Raw genomic sequence first — 19,135 nt, 5'->3', positions numbered from 1 at the left:
TCTAAATGATAATTTTCTCCAGTTAAATGCAGATAAAAACAGAAACTTTGATTATAGCTCCTGCTCTCAGTCCTTTAGACCCTTCATTTCAGTCGAGTCTCAGAAACTTAGGTGTTATATTTGACAGTCCAGCGTCTCTTGAGAAACAGTCTAAACAACTTTTCCGGAACTGTTTTTATCATCTAAGAAACATTTCTAAACTCAGACTACTGGTGTCAAAGGCAGAACTTGAGATGATTATTCATGCTTTTATCTCTTCTCCTTTGGATTATTGTAATGGTCGTTTTACTTGTCTCAACAAATCAGCTCTGAATCGCCTTCAGACTGTACAGAATGCCGCGGCAAGACTTATAACCGGAACAAACAAGAGTTTTGGCTTCTCTTCATTGGTTGCCAGTAAATTTTAGGGTTCATTTTAAAATATTAGTTGTAACTTTTAGAGCTCTGCACGGTGAAGCTCCCCATTATATCTCTGACCTGTTGAAACCTCATGGTTCATCCTAAGCACTTAGGTCGTCAGGTCAGAGGCTACTGGTGGTCCCACGTACTAGGTTCAAAACACGTGGGGATCGGGCTTTTCAGGCACTGGCACCTAGGCTGTGGAACTCTCTGCCGTTGTCTTTACACTGTCTAGACTCCATTGACTCCTTTAAAAAGCAGCTGAAGACATTTTTATACAAACAAGCTTTTAACTTTTTTTTCCAACTGTTTTATGTTATTTTATTTGTATTTCTGGTTTTATTGTGAAGCACTTTGTGATTTTTATCTGTGAAATGTGATGTATAAATAATTTATACTTACTTACTTACATCTACCGCACACAGCTATGTAATGAACCAGGAGATTATTTCTGCTGGGACGCCCTCTAATGGGCAGGATATGGACATAAAACAAGCACAACACAAATGCATTAAAATATTTCCCAAGATTCACAGCAAAAGAAAAAAAACAAAAACCCTGTCAAAGTAAGACGGCTCTCAGAATACCTACCAACTTACTTCTCTATGAAGCAGCACCAGTAAGAGATGGAGGAACTTACAATAACAACAACTTTTGTGAATACCATTGTAAGTTTTATTGAAATTTTTTCTTAACAACAAAAGACAGGTGTCACAGTGATTTGACAAAAATAAAAGTGCTCGCCAACACAAACTCTTTTCTCCCACAGTAAAGAAACTACACAGATATAGTGTGCTACAATGATGTTAAGTCACACTTGCGGCCCAAAAAAACCCCCCAATAAATAAATAATAATTAAACGAAGAAGAATCAAAGATGCATAGGATATCTGACGATACCTCTGTGAAGGCTCCGACTGTGTTACTGCATGATGAATTAACACATTCTACATGAAGATTACGACAAACCGTAGAGAACATGCTGACTTCCAAAACAAACAAAACTTGCTTGTCATTTCGAACGCCACACAGTTATATTAAAAATTAGACAAAGATTACATAGAAATTAGAAACTTGTGTTAAGAAAAGGGTTTTTTTTCCCTCTCGTTAACGACATAGACCGTAGCAAAGGGATCTTGACAGGGTAGTATCATAAGAGTGAGGTGTGCAGTGTTTTTCAAACAAGCTTAGTTTTGCACAAGTACTTGAAAATGCAGCTTTTAATTACCAAACGCCTGATGTTCTCCTAGTTACAAATGAAAATAAATAGGTCAATAAATAAATTTGCTGCTCTTTTGTTTTGTTTTTTTCTACAGTCATTTGCCGTGACATATGAGATTTTCTACAGTAAATTCTCAAATGCTCAACCTGCCATCTAAATTTAACAAAAAAATCAACACATTCTCCTCAGCTTGACCCTCCAGGAGGCCTTGAGAGAATGATTTCAAGAAATAGTTCAACATTTACTGAAATTTGCTTTTCTACTCACATGCTGAGAGCTCCATAAAAAGATCAGCACGGCTCCGTACATACATACATATACATAAACTCAGCACAAAATGTAAGGAAATTTGTGTTTGGTTGATTATTTCTTTGTTGTAACAATGCAAAAAATCTTAAACACTTAGAAGTCCTGTTTATTTCCCTTTTAATGACACTACATTTGTACATTTATGGGTTGAGCAGCAGAGTTGAGTTTCCTGTGTTCGGTTCATCCACATGTTACTAAATTGTTAATATGTCTTTTTTCTTCAGACTTCAATCATCCAATCCAACATACAACACCAAGCAAAAGTCAATAGCAGAATAAACTGTTTGGTATTGGCAGAGAAGATTTGGCAAATGTTACATGGGCGCAAGCCACATACTCACTCTGCTGCTCAACCCACAAAAGCATTGTCCTTATAAATGTGGTACCATATAAGGGGAAATAAGCAGACTTTCCGCTGGTATGAGATTTATTGTCAAGAAGCATTGTTACAATAAAGAAACAATAATCAAACAGAAATGTTTTTACATTTTGTGCTAAGTTTATATAATCAGGTAGCAGCTGGTTAGCTTAGCCTAAAGTTTTAGGATAATTGAAATAAATGCCAGGCTACTACTTGTCCCTTTTTCTGGTCTTAATGCTATGCTAGGCTATGCTGTGGCTGCTTGCTATATTTTCATATTTATCACACATAAATTATCAGCTAAAGTAGAAAATATAATGTGGAAAACATATTTTCATTGCTGTTAGGCTAACTGCTATCACGTTCTTTTAGTTTAATGATTAGAGGTCATGGTAAAGTAAACATCACTTCACTTATTACTGCTAACAATGGTCACTGAATTTGAGCAGAAATCCAGACTTTTAATGAAGCATAGGACTCAGTCTGAGAATAGCTATGTAACAAATGGTTTAACTGGTGATTCACTGTTAGGCTCTAATGGTCCATTTTCAGTACCGCAGTGTCTGAAGCTATTATTAGCTGTAATGAAGCTGAAACCACTCTCTCACTTTGTGGAACACAGCTGCAGGTGATCCTGTGCCCGATAAGGATGCAAGTATTTGATATAGTTCGACAAAGAGTCCTAAAAAGATTCCTGTGCACAGATTAGGCTACATTTGCTGGCAAGCCTTTGTAAACATAAGCACATTAACAATCTTTTGCACTCTCCACTGTTTCTGGATCAGTGTTGGTGCTAAACAGTGGAAAAAGCCTGATGTTTAGAGTTTGTATTGTGTGCGGAAACCTTAGTTTAAACTTTTTTTTCTATAAAAGAGAAACTCAGAAGCTTGCTTTTTTGTGTTTTCTATATTTCAAATAAGATTCATTCCAGCAGCATGAGACTGAAGGTTAAAGCATTTGTCACACGCCAGAAACGTGAGAGTAGGAAACCCTGACCTGAAGGAGAAATCAGTCCTATAATCTGTAAGGCAAATAACTGTTTCCCAAAGTGTTAAACTATTTCTTTAAGATCATTGACGTCACCTGATGACCCACAAAGTGAGAACTGCTGACATTAATCTCAATCATCCTCCTTACACGTGCTTTATAACACCCACATCGAAGCTAGCTGCATCTGTGCTCGAGCACAACTACAGATGATCACTCCATCCTCTGCCCGTTCCTTCACCCTCTGACCATTTCCTCCACCAACCCCAAACCCTCTGGCCTGTTTTTTCAGCAGCAGGCCCACATGCCCACTGTCTACCACAAAAACTTTAGACCGTCATAGGAGCTGGCTACAATAATACTGGATTTCTACACTTGCAAATAGAAAAAATACTGTAGCGCTACAATGTTTAGAAGGAAACATCTTCCTAACACGTGAAACTTCTCACAGCACTTGAGGCCGAAACGCATTAAGAGCGAATTGCAAATATGGAAAAGTTACTAGTGAAAGTATACTCATAGTTCCCATTTGGGAAAAGTAAACAACCTGGAAAATCTTGGCATTTTTTAAGTGTTTTTTCCTTTGAATCTTTCTTCTTCTTCCTCCTCTGCGGTTGTAAACATAGACATTATGGCTAAAATGAATGTTTCAGTGTGACTTTTTTAATGAACCTTGGCAGTGGTGGCACACAGTGTGAATATGTAAAATTGGAAGTACACACATACGTCCTCTGAGCTGCTCCCAAAAACTCAGAGTGCGAGTCTGTATGGTTGAACTGTTTCATTAGCTCAAAATGCATTTCGGCCCCTAGTACATCTTTATCCAACTCATTAAAGACACTTCCTTTACAACCACTTATTTCCCAACTTAAATATGTTCCCTACCCCAAAGTAAAATTGCTAGCACCAAACCCTGAACCCCTTTAACCCCCCCCCCAACAGAAATATTCAAACACAAATGATCAAATCATGGCCTCCAAATAAAAACATTCAAACACATACATTCAAAGCTTAACTCCCAACCCTAACTTTTATATCTAGAAGTTCACTTTCTGTACCACTATCACCTCAGGCCAGCGTTTGCCCACCGCACACCGAGCTCGGATCCCTCTGCCCCAGACCTGATCCTACCGTTTCCCTAACCAAAACATAAAATCTGAAATTAAGTCTAAACCCCTCTTCGCCTTTGCAGATCTGAGACTTAAATCCCTGGTCTAGGAGCTGATGATCTGACCTGACCAGGTCTCATGCTTTGTGCCTGGATTCAGGTGGGTGATCACCACGTCGACAGCCTGAATCTTCTGGTTCTTGGGAGGGATGGGGCACACTTTGTACGTAACCTCGTCTCCTTCCATAGGCACGTACTCTCCCTCAATGCTGTTCAGGAAACAGAGACAATATAAAAGAAAAAGTAAAAACAAAGCATTTTTTCACATTTTTGCAGAGTGCTTTCTTTAAATCAAGCAACTAAAATCAAGGTCTGTGGACTTGTTTTCACGCCGACCGAGCTGCTACGTTCATGCACAACAGCCAATGAGAATTGAGTTTTAGAAATACTTCTGGTAGATTAACAAACAATGATCAGATTTCATTCAAATTTCTCCACCACTGATCTCCACCAAACCTGGAGGACTCTACCTGTGCTATATAGACTGTATATAAAAGATGATCATGGGATTCCAACTGCTGTTAATATAAACGTGAATTTGAGATGTTAAATGTTCAAATTCAGACTAACTTACTTGTCATTATTGACCCTTGAACCAAGTATTTAAGGTTAGAGCCTGATTGATTTAATGGCAGTTAGATATTATAAGTTGATGCTGGCCAGTCTTGATCTACTTGTATCAGTGTTTACAAAGAAAAATTTATTTATTATGAAGAAAAATAATTTATTACACCTTTTGTTATGAAGAATAAAAAGTGAAAAAGAGACAAAAGAGAAACCCTTAAGTGAGTGCTAATGTGATGTTGTATAGTTTGTCCACTAGAGGCCACTCTACAATTTCCTGATCTGAGTAGAGATGGGCAGAGTGTAAATGAGTAAATAACAACATATAACAAATGTTAGCGAATTCTGTTTCTGTTTTGTGAGTCTGAACGAAAAAAAAAAAACAATATCGGAATATCAGATTATTTAATTCACCAAATGTCTGTCTTAAAAATCGTACATTTCTGGGGCTCTACTTCTGGTGCACATAGCTACGTCTACTTTATTATCTTGTTTACGCTAATAGGGAACATAATTTATTTAAAAAAGGAATGTATGGCTTTACCAAATAAGTCCTGAAGGTGGCAATTATGAATATAAACTTATCAGAAAAGTGTTTATGAGGTCATAAATTAAATGAGTTAGGTTAACATCTTATTTACAGTCAGATGTGTTTTTACAGCCGGAGAAGTCTCCCTCTGCTGGCCATTAGAAAGAATGCAGGCTTAAACCATTTTCAATCCCAGAGGCTATGTCCATCTTTTATATACAGTGTACAATTGCCATCTATTTCACAGCTGACTCCAATCATTAAAAAAAATACATAAATAAAAAAAGAGAGAAATTACACAGTCAAAAAATAAATACTGTAAAGTTTTAGTAGTTTCTGTGTAACCCACATTTACTTGCTGCTGATCTGTGCATGTTAAATAGACTGCACTGTGAGTCCAAAGACAACTTTGATACCAGGACATTTCAGTGCGGCCACTCACTCAGAGATGTGGACAAAGATGTCCTCTCCTCCGTGGGAAGGCCGTATGAATCCATGACCCTGAGACCTGGAGAAGTTTTTACACACCCCTTTAAATACAGGACCTGATTTAGCTCGCACTGTCCTGTAGAGGAAGAGAGATAGAAGCAAAGAGGAAAAAGAGACAGTGCATTTTAAATAAACAGCATAATTATTTTACAAAAGCATTAGTCAAAAAAAAAAAAAAAAAACCAGAGAGAGAGCACCAATAGCGCTATTTGTACTCACGCTGAGTATGTGCGAGTGCGTTTAGTAGGCAGTGGGCTAGGCAGCTCTCCGGGCTGTGGTGGTTTCCTCTCCTTCTCCCAAACCCGGCTGCCCTCCCTCAGGAAGGGAAAGGAGAGCTGCAAGGGAGTGCGCGGAGAAGTGAGGGGCAGTGGGGGGACTGTCGGCAAAGAGGGGTCAGGGTCTGACATCGTGACTTGTTAGAGTCTGGGTTTTCTTTTGCTCTCTTTTTGGGTTTCCTCCAGCGGTTTGCAAAGAAAGAGAAGGAGGAGGGTTCACACCTCCTGCATGGCACAAGCGTTGGTGAGGGAGAGGAGGATTTTCAGAGGAGAGCTCTTACAGGTGAAGGAGTGGAGCAAACCCTAAAGTGAAGGAACAAGACAAAGGGTTAATGCCAGAAAGAGAATACGGCTTTGTCATCGGCACAAAGGTGAGGAATAAAAGTCACAACCAACAGAGAAACCCAGTATGTCCAAATACGCACAATGCTTTCTTTGTAATAAAAATTTTGTAAAAAATACTGATAAATGGACACATTTTCAGTTGTTTTGGCTAGTGTTGCTACAAATACAGCTCAGTTTAATTTATATAGTGTCATTATGTGCCTGGAGTCTGTTTTTCTTAACTTTAATGAAACTGCAATGTGTTCTTTAAAGCTTTCCTTTACTCACATTGTTGCACTATAAACATCATGACCCCAATAAGAATTTAGAAAATGCATAAACATTAGCATACATGTATTGTTGTATAGCATCTCCAAACTCAGTGACTCTAAAATTGTTTGATAAACTGAAAAGGCTTAGTATTCCTTCAGGCTATGGAAAACAAACATCACCTCTTAAACCAATAAAGCCTAAAGGTCCCATTATGATGTAAATATCAAAGCTCTCCTGGAAGGCCACCTCATCACATATTATTAGATTAAAGTGCCGCACTCTACCGGACTGACATCCATTACAGGATTGGTCTGCATTCAAACAACGAGCTGCTTCGTTTCAGAGCCACTAGATGATGAATGCCATATTAGCAAGCTCATGAAACAAACGGCTTTGGGGCATCGCTCAACAGAGGTTAAACGGCTAACGCTAAAACCTGGTTTATCAAACAAACGCAGATGCGGGCGGGTGTGTTACTGGGACCATCAGCAAGCACCTCCCAGTGAATCACTGAGGCTTGCAGGCTGAATGTTTGACAAAGACTGATGAGACGCATGTGTGCCAGACTGAATACCACAGGCTCCATCCAATATCACCCTTTCTGTTTCTTACTCTCAGTGTAAATATAGTCATGTGTAGTGGGATTGACGCCATCTTTGAACTAGACCACAGGATCCTGAGGCAGAGGTTAACAACTGGGCTGCTGTATTACAATGAATACAAGATTCAGAAATATCAATAGAAGCTACAGGAGGAGCTTATGTTGCTGGGATTTGTGAGACCATCTTTATTCTTCACACTCTGAACTCTCCTAGGCAGCCTCAGGAATAGTTCTCCAGGTTTCTTGAAAGACAGTCAAAGCTCTTATTTCATTTAAAATGGTATTTCCTAAGTTGCCTGTTATATGTAGATACGACACTGGTTCAAAGTCCAAAGAAAACTTTTGAAAGACCTTCAGAAATTCTCAAGAACTATTGCTCACAAACATAAAATAGTACTTTTGCAGTACTGGGGTGAAAGTCTTGGCATATATCAACATCTATGTAAAAAGGGAGAAAATTGAACAAGTGGAGGACAAAAGAAGAGTGACAGTACTCCCACACCTGAGGCAACTAATTACCTCTGTTTAATATATGGTTCGCTGAAACCTCAGCAAGGCTTCCATCCTCTTACATGCTGATGACATGACACCGTGTCACTGGTTGGTAAGCCCCGACCAAGTAATTGTGAAATAGACAATATATGTAGTGAAATATGAAATGGTTATATTAGAAATTTAATCACCAAACGAGCTTTAAAGATGATTTGAAAAAGCCAAATTGTGCCTAAGAGTAGCTCTAAAGGTTCGTGCTGGTTTCTGTGAATATTAAAGGATTTCAAGTCCACAGCATCCTCACAGCAGTGCTTCTGATCTCTGACTTTCTAAAGAAAAACACTGCAAATGGCTGCTGAGCGAGGGCTCTGCTGGGGATCCTGTTGGATAGACAGAGCTGATGCAGTGATGGTGACGAACACACGCATCTGTCATCACGGCGGCACAGAGGACAGGACTGATGGCATGACTGATGGATGACAAAGCATAAAAATGTAGCCTGAATAATTCAGAAACTTGACAGGCACAGCTTCCTCTGTCATTAGCCCATATATTAGGCTGAGAGTAGGTCACTAAAATGGATTTGTCTAATGAGTCTGCACCGTCAGAGCAAACATTTTAACCAGGAGGGGTGAAGGCTGATCTAGAGGAAGGAAGGGGGCTACAAAAGCTCCGAGGAGACAGACAAAAGGCCAAAAAGAAAGCACCTCCCTGCCTGTGAAACTGTGGCCGTCTGTGGTCCTCTGCATCAGTATGGGACACACGTCAGCTCCCCCCCCACACACACACACACACACACACAGAGCCTGTCTTTAAACTTTACATCATCCTTTCAAAGAGACAAACCGCCCAAATGATTTTATGGTATCATTTGTGTGTCTGAGGAGTCTGAATAATTCAGCAGCAAATAAGCGCCCTTCAGGCGGCTTGTTTCCAGAACATTCTCACACAGTGGCAGCCTGAGACAAGAAGGCGAGAGGATGCTCCACTAACGGCGAGAAAAACCCCACACCTAACATACACTAACACGCAGAGGAAGAACAAAAGAAGAAGAAGAAGACTATAGTAAATGTTAGCTCTGGGTTAGAAAGCAGAGATTTAAACACAACACTGCCAGAAACCGCCGCCGTCGGCCGGACGCAGAGAAGAGGAGGGCTGGATGCGTAAATCACTCCATCAGCCAGATCGATCCAACGATTACTTACTGTAAAAGCGCCGATCAGTTGTCAGGTCAACACGTCCCCGTCCTTTAATGTGGCGTAAGACAATTATGAAGTTGAATCTGCGGGGACATGTGGCGGATAAGTCAGTGGATCTTGGTATGGACGCGGCGCACACGGGTGGGATGGGAGGAGGAGAGAAAAAAAAAGCAGCAGCAAATGAAAAGGAGGCAGCAGAGATGGGGCGGGGGTGCAGGAGGTGGGGGGGTTGGTGGTGAAAACAACGGCTTCCCTATCCTACACCCCACTCTTTGTTCTCTGCGTGGAGGGAAGCATGTTTTTTAATGTTTTAGCAGTCTCTGGTGCTTTAATAGTGTGAGACACGATGGTTTTATATGAGTCACAGGCCTGTGCTTGAGTGTCCTTGAAAATTAAAAGTCATGTCAGCTTTGATTTAATAATAAGACACAATTTCATTAGTGGTCATGGGCACCTCTTTGACAGCTTTCCATCAAAAGCTAGTTTAACTGGACCGCTTGGCTCGCATGTCTCAGATGACTGAAAGCTATCCTGTGTCTGATAACAAGACATGAGTTTAGACCTTCCTCTCATTCATTCTTTGCAATAATTTGTGTCCTGTTTACTCTCCTGTGCTTTTCTTTTCCCCTCTCACTCCTCAACCTTCCAGAGGTCTCTTCCTCTTAAGAAAAGGGGGTTCTTCTTCCCCACGGTCGCCAGTCACTTGCTTAAAAAAAGGCTTGCTGAGGTTCTCTCTTATATTGCGCAGCTGCACCTGCAAACGCTTCTTTTTGTTAACTGTACAACCCAAATTCATTAAAGCATTGGAGTTTGCACTTTAATATTAAATTATGGATGAAATTTGGTCGTTATTAAAGCTCCCTTCACTCCAAATCATTTACTACAGCAGCTGTTCTTTATTACATAGAGAAAAATTGACAGTGTTCACTTCTTTTTCTTATATTACAGTATCTCAGGAATTAAATATGTATTTAAATTTCTTTACAGCTGCAGCCTGTATTTTTGCAGTTACACATCTTCACTGTCTTGTAACTAAAAATTTCCTCCCTGAAAATTGTTTCCGGGCTTTTATAGCCATCCCGTGTTTCTGTGACATTTCAGAACTGACACTGTTTAAAATAGCTGCAAACATGTTTTTCAACTGATTGGCTTAGAGGAAAAGGACCAGAGGATTTATTTAAAAAAAATAAAATAAAAAATGAGGTTACCATAGTGTTAGTCGTGTGTAAAAATGTCACATTCCCCCCAGATCCACACCCATCTGACTACACCACTATTTACAGATTTTTTAACTTTAGGAATCTAAAGGTCTTCAATCAATCCAGAATATCAGAAATCAAAGACCAACCTCGCTTTCTGTAGTCTACTGTTTATTTCCAAATGTGTGAAATATATTGTGAGGATGTTTTTTTTTAAAACATTTATTAAGAGGGAGAAAAGAAGAAATCAGCTCATATGAAGTCACATCACTAGAACACAGGCAAATAAGTGAGATCTGTGAATTTTTATTGTTTGTACAACCCACTGCATTTCTATTATACAGAAAAGATCATTTGTGAGGAAGAGAACACAGAAAGCACACTAAAGCGGACATTTGACATACACTGGTTTAGAATCGGGAGGGGGTTAAATCCTTCACCTGATGTGAGCTTCATCGGGTACCAGGAAGTTTGGAAAAGCATTAGACTCTGTCGTGTGAAGGTTTCAGAGGGACCTTTAATTAAACTGACACCCTCACAGATCACTGGTCTGGGTTTCTTATGAGTGTCCTCATTAACATGTTTTTTAAAACTCTGGTCACAATTATTTTAAGCATTTCCCCAACAATGCCATCGTATTTATTGGTGGAGTAAAGCCCTCCAAAAAAAACAAAACAAAATTAAACCAAAAACCTGACGATATAGGTTTGAAGAGGTCCAAGTTAACCCTGTGCTTTTATGGAGGTGCAGGTAAGTCTGCAGGAAAAATAAATAAATAAGTAACACATAAATAACTGGGAGTGGGTCGGCTGAAGTGCTTGATCTTGTAAAGACACAAGGACTGACTGGGAACAGTTTAGGGATAGTGGTTGTGATATTAGCAAGGAAAGAAAAGAAAAAAAAGAGTGCCAGTCACTGTATCCACGAGCAGCATTAAAGCATGTGGTTTGTTGTTTTTGTTTGTTTTGTTTTTTTAAATACAGCATGAAATGTAACACCGTCTTTTAGGTCTTAAAATGAATATGTACTGTAATGAAGTACAACCAGACAGAGGACCCCCTCTCACAGTTAGATACACAGTAATCTGATGTTCAGTGCGTCCCACATGTTGCAGCTAAGCTAAGTTTCCCAGAATGCCCTAGATCAAATTCCTAGATAAAAGAAAAGATGTCAAACTTGGTGTTAAAGTGGGCATTTATATGAAGATGCTAGACCTGCTACGCAGCAAACCACATCCTCGTGGCCACCAGGGGGCAGACGAGCTAAACTTCAGGGGGAATAAATACGTGCATATGGCTTAACAACATTTGGATTTTGACCGTCACTAAATGGACTAAATGGGCTTAGACATGCAATGCACTGCAGCTTTTAGCTGTTAAGGGTGAACTTTGGAATAACACTGGGACAATTTGGATGAAGCCAAACATTGCCATGCAGAGGTCAACACAATCCTAAAGCAATAAGGTGATTGCCCTCTACACTGCAAACGCACTAGCAGAGCATCAGCTTGCAGCGTATTATGTCACCGATTAGCGTGTCAAAGTGTGCGAGTGTGTCCCTCGTTTTTTTGTTATAACAGAATCTCTAACCGGTTATCAATGATTCACTGAAACATGGCTGCTTACAATAACTCTGTACTGATGAATTAAATTTTAACATCGGAGCAAACTGTTCCACGGTGAACATTAGCTTCACACTTGGCTCTACGTTTAACTCTTACAGGCATACAGACACATTAAATCAGCCAGAACTGTAAGATAATGCTGACGATGAAATAATCATTATACTTTATCCTCCTTATTCTTCACAATCTTCACCACGGTTCCCCCCCTCTGACAATCATCTTCCTCATTCTCAGTGCTGCATCTCCTTCATCCTGTTGAGGGCGGAGCCCGCCTGGAACCATTGGATCTGTGTCTCGTTGAAGCTGTGGTTGAGCTGCAGGGTCTCCTCAGTGCCGTCGCTGTGTTTTAAGACTGCGGTCAGAGGCTGCCAAAGATGGGGAAAAAAGAAAAAAGGAGAAGACTTGATTGTTAGCAAGAATATCAGTCGTGTTTATGACTGCTTTTTCAGTATTTCTTCACCCGCTCACCTTTCCTGGAGCGAAGCTTTTAAGTCCTCTGATGGAGATCTTGTCGTCGGGGCGGATCTTGTCATAGTCTGATGGGTTGCTGAAGGTCAGGGGGAGCAGGCCCTGCTTCTTGAGATTTGTTTCTGAGGATATGACAAAATCAGGTTGAGGTGCGAATTAAGTGACGCTACTATCTACGATTCCTCTGCTCATCTCGTGTTTATGCAGTACCGTGGATTCTGGCGAAGCTCTTGACAATTATAGCTCTCCCTCCCAGATGCCTGGGCTCCAGTGCAGCATGCTCTCGGCTCGAGCCCTCACCGTAGTTGTCGTCACCAACCACAACCCAGGAAATGCCGTTGGCCTTCACGCAACATGACAGAAAGCATGTCAGAAGAGATTTCTGGTTTTAAATGAGACTCAGTGATGCCTTCTGGTCTTTACCTTGTAGTGACGGGCCACGTCAGGGACTCCTCCATACTCTCCTGTCAGGTGATTCTTGATCTTGTTGACAGCATCGTTCTCGCTGTTGACCGCACCGATCAGCATGTTGTTGGAAATGTTATCGAGGTGACCGCGGAACTTCAGCCAAGGTCCTGCGGCGCTGATGTGGTCTGTGGTGCATTTTCCCTTCACCTGCACAGATAGACAGACCCCAGTGTATAAACATTTTGACTCTGATCAGAATTTGAGGGCCAAATCTGACAGACCAATGCCCTTTCAGGACCCTCACCTTGATGAGGACCTGCATGTTCTCCAGATCGTTTCTGTGCCACTTGTCAAAGGGCTCCAACAGCTGCAGGCGGTTGCTCTGAGGGTTGACGTCCACCTTGAGGCTGCTGCCGTCAGCAGGAGGGTGCTGGTAGGTGTCCTGGCCAGGGTCAAAGTCCCTGGATGGGAGTTCATCTCCATTTGGGGGCTCCAGCTTGAACTTCTCCCCGCTTGGGGTTGTAAGGTAATCTGTCTCAGGGTTGAAGTTTAATGTGCCAGCGATGGCGAGAGCAGTGACGATCTGATGGACGAGAGGAGAGGGGAAGGTTTAAGCTGTGAAAAGGAGGCTTGTGTGTAGTGTGGGCTGATTTGCTGTGGGTTTACCTCGGGGGAGGTAACAAACGCGTGCGTTGCGGGGTTAGCGTCGTTCCTGGCAGTGAAGTTTCTGTTGTAGGAGGTGACGATGGTGTTCTTCTCTCCCTTTTTCACATCGCGCCTGAAACAAACAAAAAGATTGCACTTTTCCAAGTCAAGGCTCCACAGAGCAACAGCCACTCTAAAACCAAAGCCCACCGAACGGGAAGACAGAATGTCTTTAGCTAGCTAAAAGAAGCAGTGTTTTAATATGTTAAGATTAGTGCTGTCAGCGTTAATCTCCTTAAAATGACGTTAATGCCATAACTGCATTAACGCAGCAAATCTCATTTAGCGAGTTAGTGCGGATCGCCCCGTGCATGGAGCTGGACGGCACTAACACATTAACGAGCTAACCGCACTAACGCGTTGACGCCGTGCAGCCCCACGCACGGGGCGATCCGCGCTAACTCGCTAACTGAGATTTGCTGCGTTAATGCGGTTATGGCATTAACATAATGCAGTCAAAGCAGTCAAACACTTTGAGACAGAGCATCTACCTGTCCCACTGTCCAATGCAGGGTCCGCATGCATTTGCAAGGACCACACCTCCAACATCTCCAAGGATCTTTGACTGCAGGAAAACAAAAACAAACAAAAAAAGGGTTAAATTTAGACTGCTTTAGACTGTTGTTACTGTAATGAAAGTGCAACTCTCCGCTGCTTCCGTGTGCCGACACTCACATATCCATCTCTCTCAATGGTGGCACGAATCTGCTCTGAGCCGGGGGTGACTGTGAACTGTGCTTTACACTTCAGGCCTTTATCCAAAGCCTGTTTGGCCACAGAGGCGGCGCGACCCATGTCCTCGTAGCTGGAGTTAGTGCAGCTGCCGATCAGACCTTTTAAAAAAAAAACAAAAAAACAAACAAACAACTTTATAACTTCATCCACTGTAAAAAATCCCCCAATTCAAAACATGCACGTCTCCTTCTAAATAAGCAGGCACCTAAATGTAGCTTTATGTAACTGCTGAAGGAGCTCTGTAATTGTAATCTGAGCTCTGTAATTAGAAGTCCATAATCACATGAAGTACAAACAAAGCCCTGAAGCTTATTCATCAGTGGAGAGTTACGTACCAACTTTCACCTCAAGCGGCCAGCCGTTCTTTTGAGCCGCAGCACCGACTTCAGACACTGGGTGAGCCAGGTCAGGAGTGAACGGTCCATTAATGTGGGGCTTCAGCTACACGAACAAACAGCACAATGGTGAATGGACCACACAAACTTCATCATCACGGGCGTGTATGCATCTCTCACTTGCACTCTTCTGATTTATTACAGTCATGATCAGTTGTGTTGGTGCAGAAGGTAATTAGAGATATACTGAAAAGCTGTGACAGCACTCTGGGATATTACAGTCTGATAGTACCTCTGGGGCAGAAAAATGACAACAAAGCAGACCATTCTGTGATAATGTAACTTGACAGTAATACAGAAAAACAACAACAACAAAAAAACATGTCTGAAAACTGTATTAAGCCTAAGAGGGTCAATTATTAAGCCTGTGGCCTCTTTGAGTGATGGGTAGGTGCCAACTAGGTCAGCAGTTGTCTACTAGGCCTCAAATCAGCTAATACGAGTCAACAGTGTGTTTAGTGTCCAACATCATGATGGTCAAACTTCTTTAAATACATACAATTTACTGGGTGAAGTAGTCACAGTGGCTATAGCCATCTTTTACATGCATTCTGTCTCAACTTAAAACGGGACGCACCTCATCCAGATTGAGCTCGATGATCTGGTCATACTCGCAGCCTTGATCCGGTACCAACAAATCCGAGTATTCATCAGCCACAGCGGCGATCTCTGAGAACAGACACGTGGAGATGGAATCAATGAGTAGAGTTTAAAATGACACAACTCTGCAGGTCTCCATCACTCTCTAGGTGATTATGAACGTATTTAAAAAGGACACCAACACATCAGCTGTGACCTCAGCACACACCTGCACGTCCAGTCTTCTTCAGGTAGGTCCTCATGCGGTGATTGTAAGGAAACACGGAGGTTGTTGCCCCGATTTCTGCTCCCATGTTGCAAATAGTGGCCATTCCTGCACACACAGACAGGCTGTAGTTAACCCTTGGGGTCACTTGGGACCATTTTTGGTCCCGAGGGTCACGAAAGGATGGATTTTTAAAAATGTGCTCCTGCACAAAAAATAATAATGGATCAAAATGAATGTTGGTGCCAATCTTTGGACCATCTAAAGGCCTAATTATAATAACTATCAAATATTACTTCAAATGTTTTTTATGGAAAATATTTAAGTTTTTAGTTTTTTTTCTGTTAAAAAACAGGGCGCTCATGTACCCAAACTGGGATTTAAAGGGTTAAAACAATGAAAATATAATTAAAACTTGATATGGATATTTTAAGCAGAAGTAGTTTTAAAAGACTGACTCATTTAAAGTGGAAAAAAATATTGATATATAATATTTTTAGAGCACTTTTTGGGGCGGGACCATTTTTGGTCCCGAGGATCATGAAAGGATGGATTTTTGAAGTGCTCGCAAGTCATTCCGATCCTGCTGTTTCTTGGTGTTCGGTACAGGAAGTTGTACTGTATGAACACTTTCAAGCTCATAAGCTTTTGATTACCGACCCGTGCAGGAAATGGAGTCGACTCCTGGTCCATGGTACTCTATGATGGCTCCAGTGCCTCCCTTTACAGTCAGGATGCCGGCCACCTTCAAGATGACATCCTTAGGAGACGTCCAGCCGGACAGGGTGCCTGTCAGCTTCACGCCAATCACCTTAGAGGAAGACAGAACGTTAATGAAATGACAAAAAAAGAGGAAAAAAAAAAAAGAGCAAGATGAACTTTGCAATCCGCTAACCTTGGGACACTTGAGCTCCCAGGGGATTCCCGCCATGACATCTACGGCGTCAGCTCCACCCACTCCAATGCAGATGCTACCAAGCCCACCACCGTTTGGCGTGTGGGAATCTGTGCCAATAAGCATTACTCCTGGATAGGCATAGTTCTCTAGGATGATCTGTTAATACACAAAAAGCATTGTTATAGCCCAATAATCACAGCTGTCATAGTCTGACTGAAGCTCTGTTTGCACGTTTAGTAAAAAATACCTGATGGATAATTCCAGAGCCAGGTTTCCAGAAGCCAACGCCATATTTTGCCCCAGCACTGGACAGGAAGTTGTAAACCTCGTGATTCACGTCCTATGAAAAGAGTCGCGTCTACAGCTCAGTTTCAGGTTATATTTTAATGAGAAGAAGTCGCCACAGTGTGGAAATGGACATGGCTTACCTTTGCTCTGGCTAAATCCTCGGGTCCTCCAACCTGAGCCTCAATCAAGTGATCGCAGTGGATGGTGGAAGGCACAGCCACTTTTGGCAGCCCGCTGCTGATGAACTGGAGCATCGCCATCTGAGCAGTAGCATCCTGCATGGCCACGCGGTCAGGACGCAGGCGCAGGTAGGTGCGGCCGCGATCGATCTCCTGGTTGTGGGGGTCATCGAGGTGACCGTACACAATCTTCTCTGACAGGGTGAGGGGACGGTTGAGCCTGGAGGAAAAAATAAATAAATAAAAATATTCAGGAGATTGTAAGATCCAACAGAAGAAGATTCAGTGAGGAAAATGTAATGAGTAGATGCGTGACAGAACTACAATCTCCCAAATCACAGATAACACATTAATAAAAGGGACCTGGAGGGATGATAACAAATGGCACTACAACTATGACGAGAAACTGTTAAAGGGAAAACAAACACTACAGTCCAAGCATTCAAACAGATAAGCCGAGTGTTGCAGGAAACATTGATGTGTGCCAGAGCAAATATAGAGCAGATCAGGGTAGTGCTGACCTTTTTCGCACAATGTCAATGTTGGACTGGAGCTTCTCGTAGCTGATGAAGGAAGTGGGCTCAAAGCGGCTCATGGACACTTTGGCCTTCGCTCTGTACGCTGTGGAGATGTGCAGGCGCCGTGCACCATGGCCCAGGGCCAGCTGGAGACATAAAAACAAACAGTGTTAGCAGAACAACAAAGCAGAGAATGACCATTCCTCGACACAAATCTGGATTTACTTGAGTGCAAATATTTTTAGCACTTTGGTCGTCTTTTGAAAATCATTGTGAGGCACAGCTGGAAGAGCAGGATTAGTAACAGCTAAGCTCAAAACCATCCAGAATGGGAAGTTAACTTAGGAATGCTATTTTGCTCCCAGTTCTCAAGTGTCACATGTGAGAGTCACCGCCCCTCCCCAGAAGACTTGCCAAAAATACTTTGTCAACCTTTGGAAAGAGTGTCAAACGTCCCCTCAAAACATTAGAAGCTCTTTAATGTGAGTACAGTAATTCAATAAAACCATAAAATGTGTGTGAGAGACTTGATTTACAAGGTTGAGTGTTTATTATTGCTTCTCTCTCGCTTTAAGCCGCATGTGACTTCTAAGGTCAGTGACAGTTCAACGCGGGTTCATATAATGGGAGTTTTGACACCTGTTGGTCTCTTAGGCCAACAAGAAAACCTGCGGTTACTGCATGTATTACACACATCACTCGGCTTTAAAGCTAGCTGAATAAATATGTTTCCTTTGGGCCTAGAATATGTTCTGTTATTTCATATCTACTTCCCTGTCTTGCAGGCTGCTTCTCTGTGCGTATGCGGGGAGCTCTAACCTTGCGGTTAACCTTGCTGTTAAAACCAAAACTTGTCAATTACAGCCGAGCCATCCACGGTCATTAGACAGCTCCGAACAGCCACTGTAACGCCCGGTAAACGGAGTCACTATAGTCGTGATTTATTAAGCCTGAGTCAAACTAGCTAGATGCGTTCAGAGCAGCCGGGACACGATGACCTGGACAACTAAGCAGTGCTAGTGTCTCAGCTTATCTCGGTGCTTGAACTGGGTCAGCACGGCATTCAGTCAGATTTATTAAATCTCATAAAGAAGGTGGCATCCGCCTCGGCTGGACAAATGCGATGAAATTAGTCAATTTGTCTCTTACCTGGAGCCGAGCGACCGTGAGACAGTAAGTTGCCATTTTGTTCACTGACAAAGATGTGAGGGTCGGTGATGACGTAACACAATTGTAAGGCGGCCTTCTTCTTCTTCTTTGGAGTTTAACGTCCAGCTGTGACACGAAGCGTGCTGCCGCTTAGTGGAGAAAAAAAATTAAACAGTCATGCAGTAGAGGGCTAAGCTGTGCTGCTTTATAGAGAGAAGAGGCTTTTTCCTGGTAACTCTTACAAACAAGCCATCTTTGTTAAGTCTACTTGTACTGTCATGAACTTTAGCACTAGCTGAAGCTAGTCTGAGTGTCAAAATTCGTGTGTGCCAGGCAGGATGTGGACACAAATGCACGACTTGAGACAGAACATCAGCTCAAAGGACAGCTTTAACGCTCAGCTTTCAGAAAGACAAAAATACAAGGAGTGGCTGATCAGAAGCAAAAAAAAAAAAAAAAAAAATAGAAATCTCAAGGAACCGTGAAATAAGGAAACACACAACCATCCAGGGAGGGCATGACAAAGGACAAACGGGAGACTGACACAATAAAAACACATCAGGTAACGGGAAA

At 41.9% G+C, this 19,135-nt stretch overlaps 2 protein-coding genes across 2 annotated transcripts; both read right to left on the bottom strand.

Annotated features, from left to right (window-relative positions):
- Positions 1-1,709: 1,709 nt before the first annotated feature.
- csdc2a (cold shock domain containing C2, RNA binding a) lies at positions 1,710-9,375 on the bottom strand. Its single transcript, XM_040036824.1, has 4 exons — positions 9,198-9,375; positions 6,247-6,605; positions 5,981-6,103; positions 1,710-4,654 (listed from the first exon to the last, which is right to left on the bottom strand). The coding sequence occupies exons 2-4, from the start codon at positions 6,432-6,434 to the stop codon at positions 4,492-4,494; spliced, it is 474 nt and encodes a 157-aa protein (XP_039892758.1). The 5' UTR covers positions 6,435-6,605; positions 9,198-9,375; the 3' UTR covers positions 1,710-4,491.
- Positions 9,376-10,676: 1,301 nt separating this feature from the next.
- aco2 (aconitase 2, mitochondrial) lies at positions 10,677-18,671 on the bottom strand. The gene is made up of 17 exons (XM_040036816.1): positions 18,563-18,671; positions 17,417-17,559; positions 16,857-17,115; positions 16,676-16,768; positions 16,426-16,584; positions 16,191-16,341; positions 15,534-15,638; positions 15,303-15,394; positions 14,666-14,771; positions 14,271-14,428; positions 14,087-14,160; positions 13,557-13,668; positions 13,195-13,473; positions 12,906-13,097; positions 12,693-12,825; positions 12,483-12,604; positions 10,677-12,379 (listed from the first exon to the last, which is right to left on the bottom strand). Exons 1-17 carry the CDS (start codon positions 18,596-18,598, stop codon positions 12,245-12,247), a joined length of 2,349 nt encoding a protein of 782 aa, XP_039892750.1. The 5' UTR covers positions 18,599-18,671; the 3' UTR covers positions 10,677-12,244.
- Positions 18,672-19,135: the final 464 nt, after the last annotated feature.

Source organism: Simochromis diagramma, unplaced genomic scaffold (genome assembly GCF_900408965.1).
Source record: "Simochromis diagramma unplaced genomic scaffold, fSimDia1.1 OVJJ01000371.1, whole genome shotgun sequence".
Lineage (NCBI taxonomy): Eukaryota > Metazoa > Chordata > Actinopteri > Cichliformes > Cichlidae > Simochromis > Simochromis diagramma.
The sequence above is the reverse complement of the archived record's forward strand: the minus strand, read 5'-3'. Positions and strand labels throughout refer to the sequence as shown.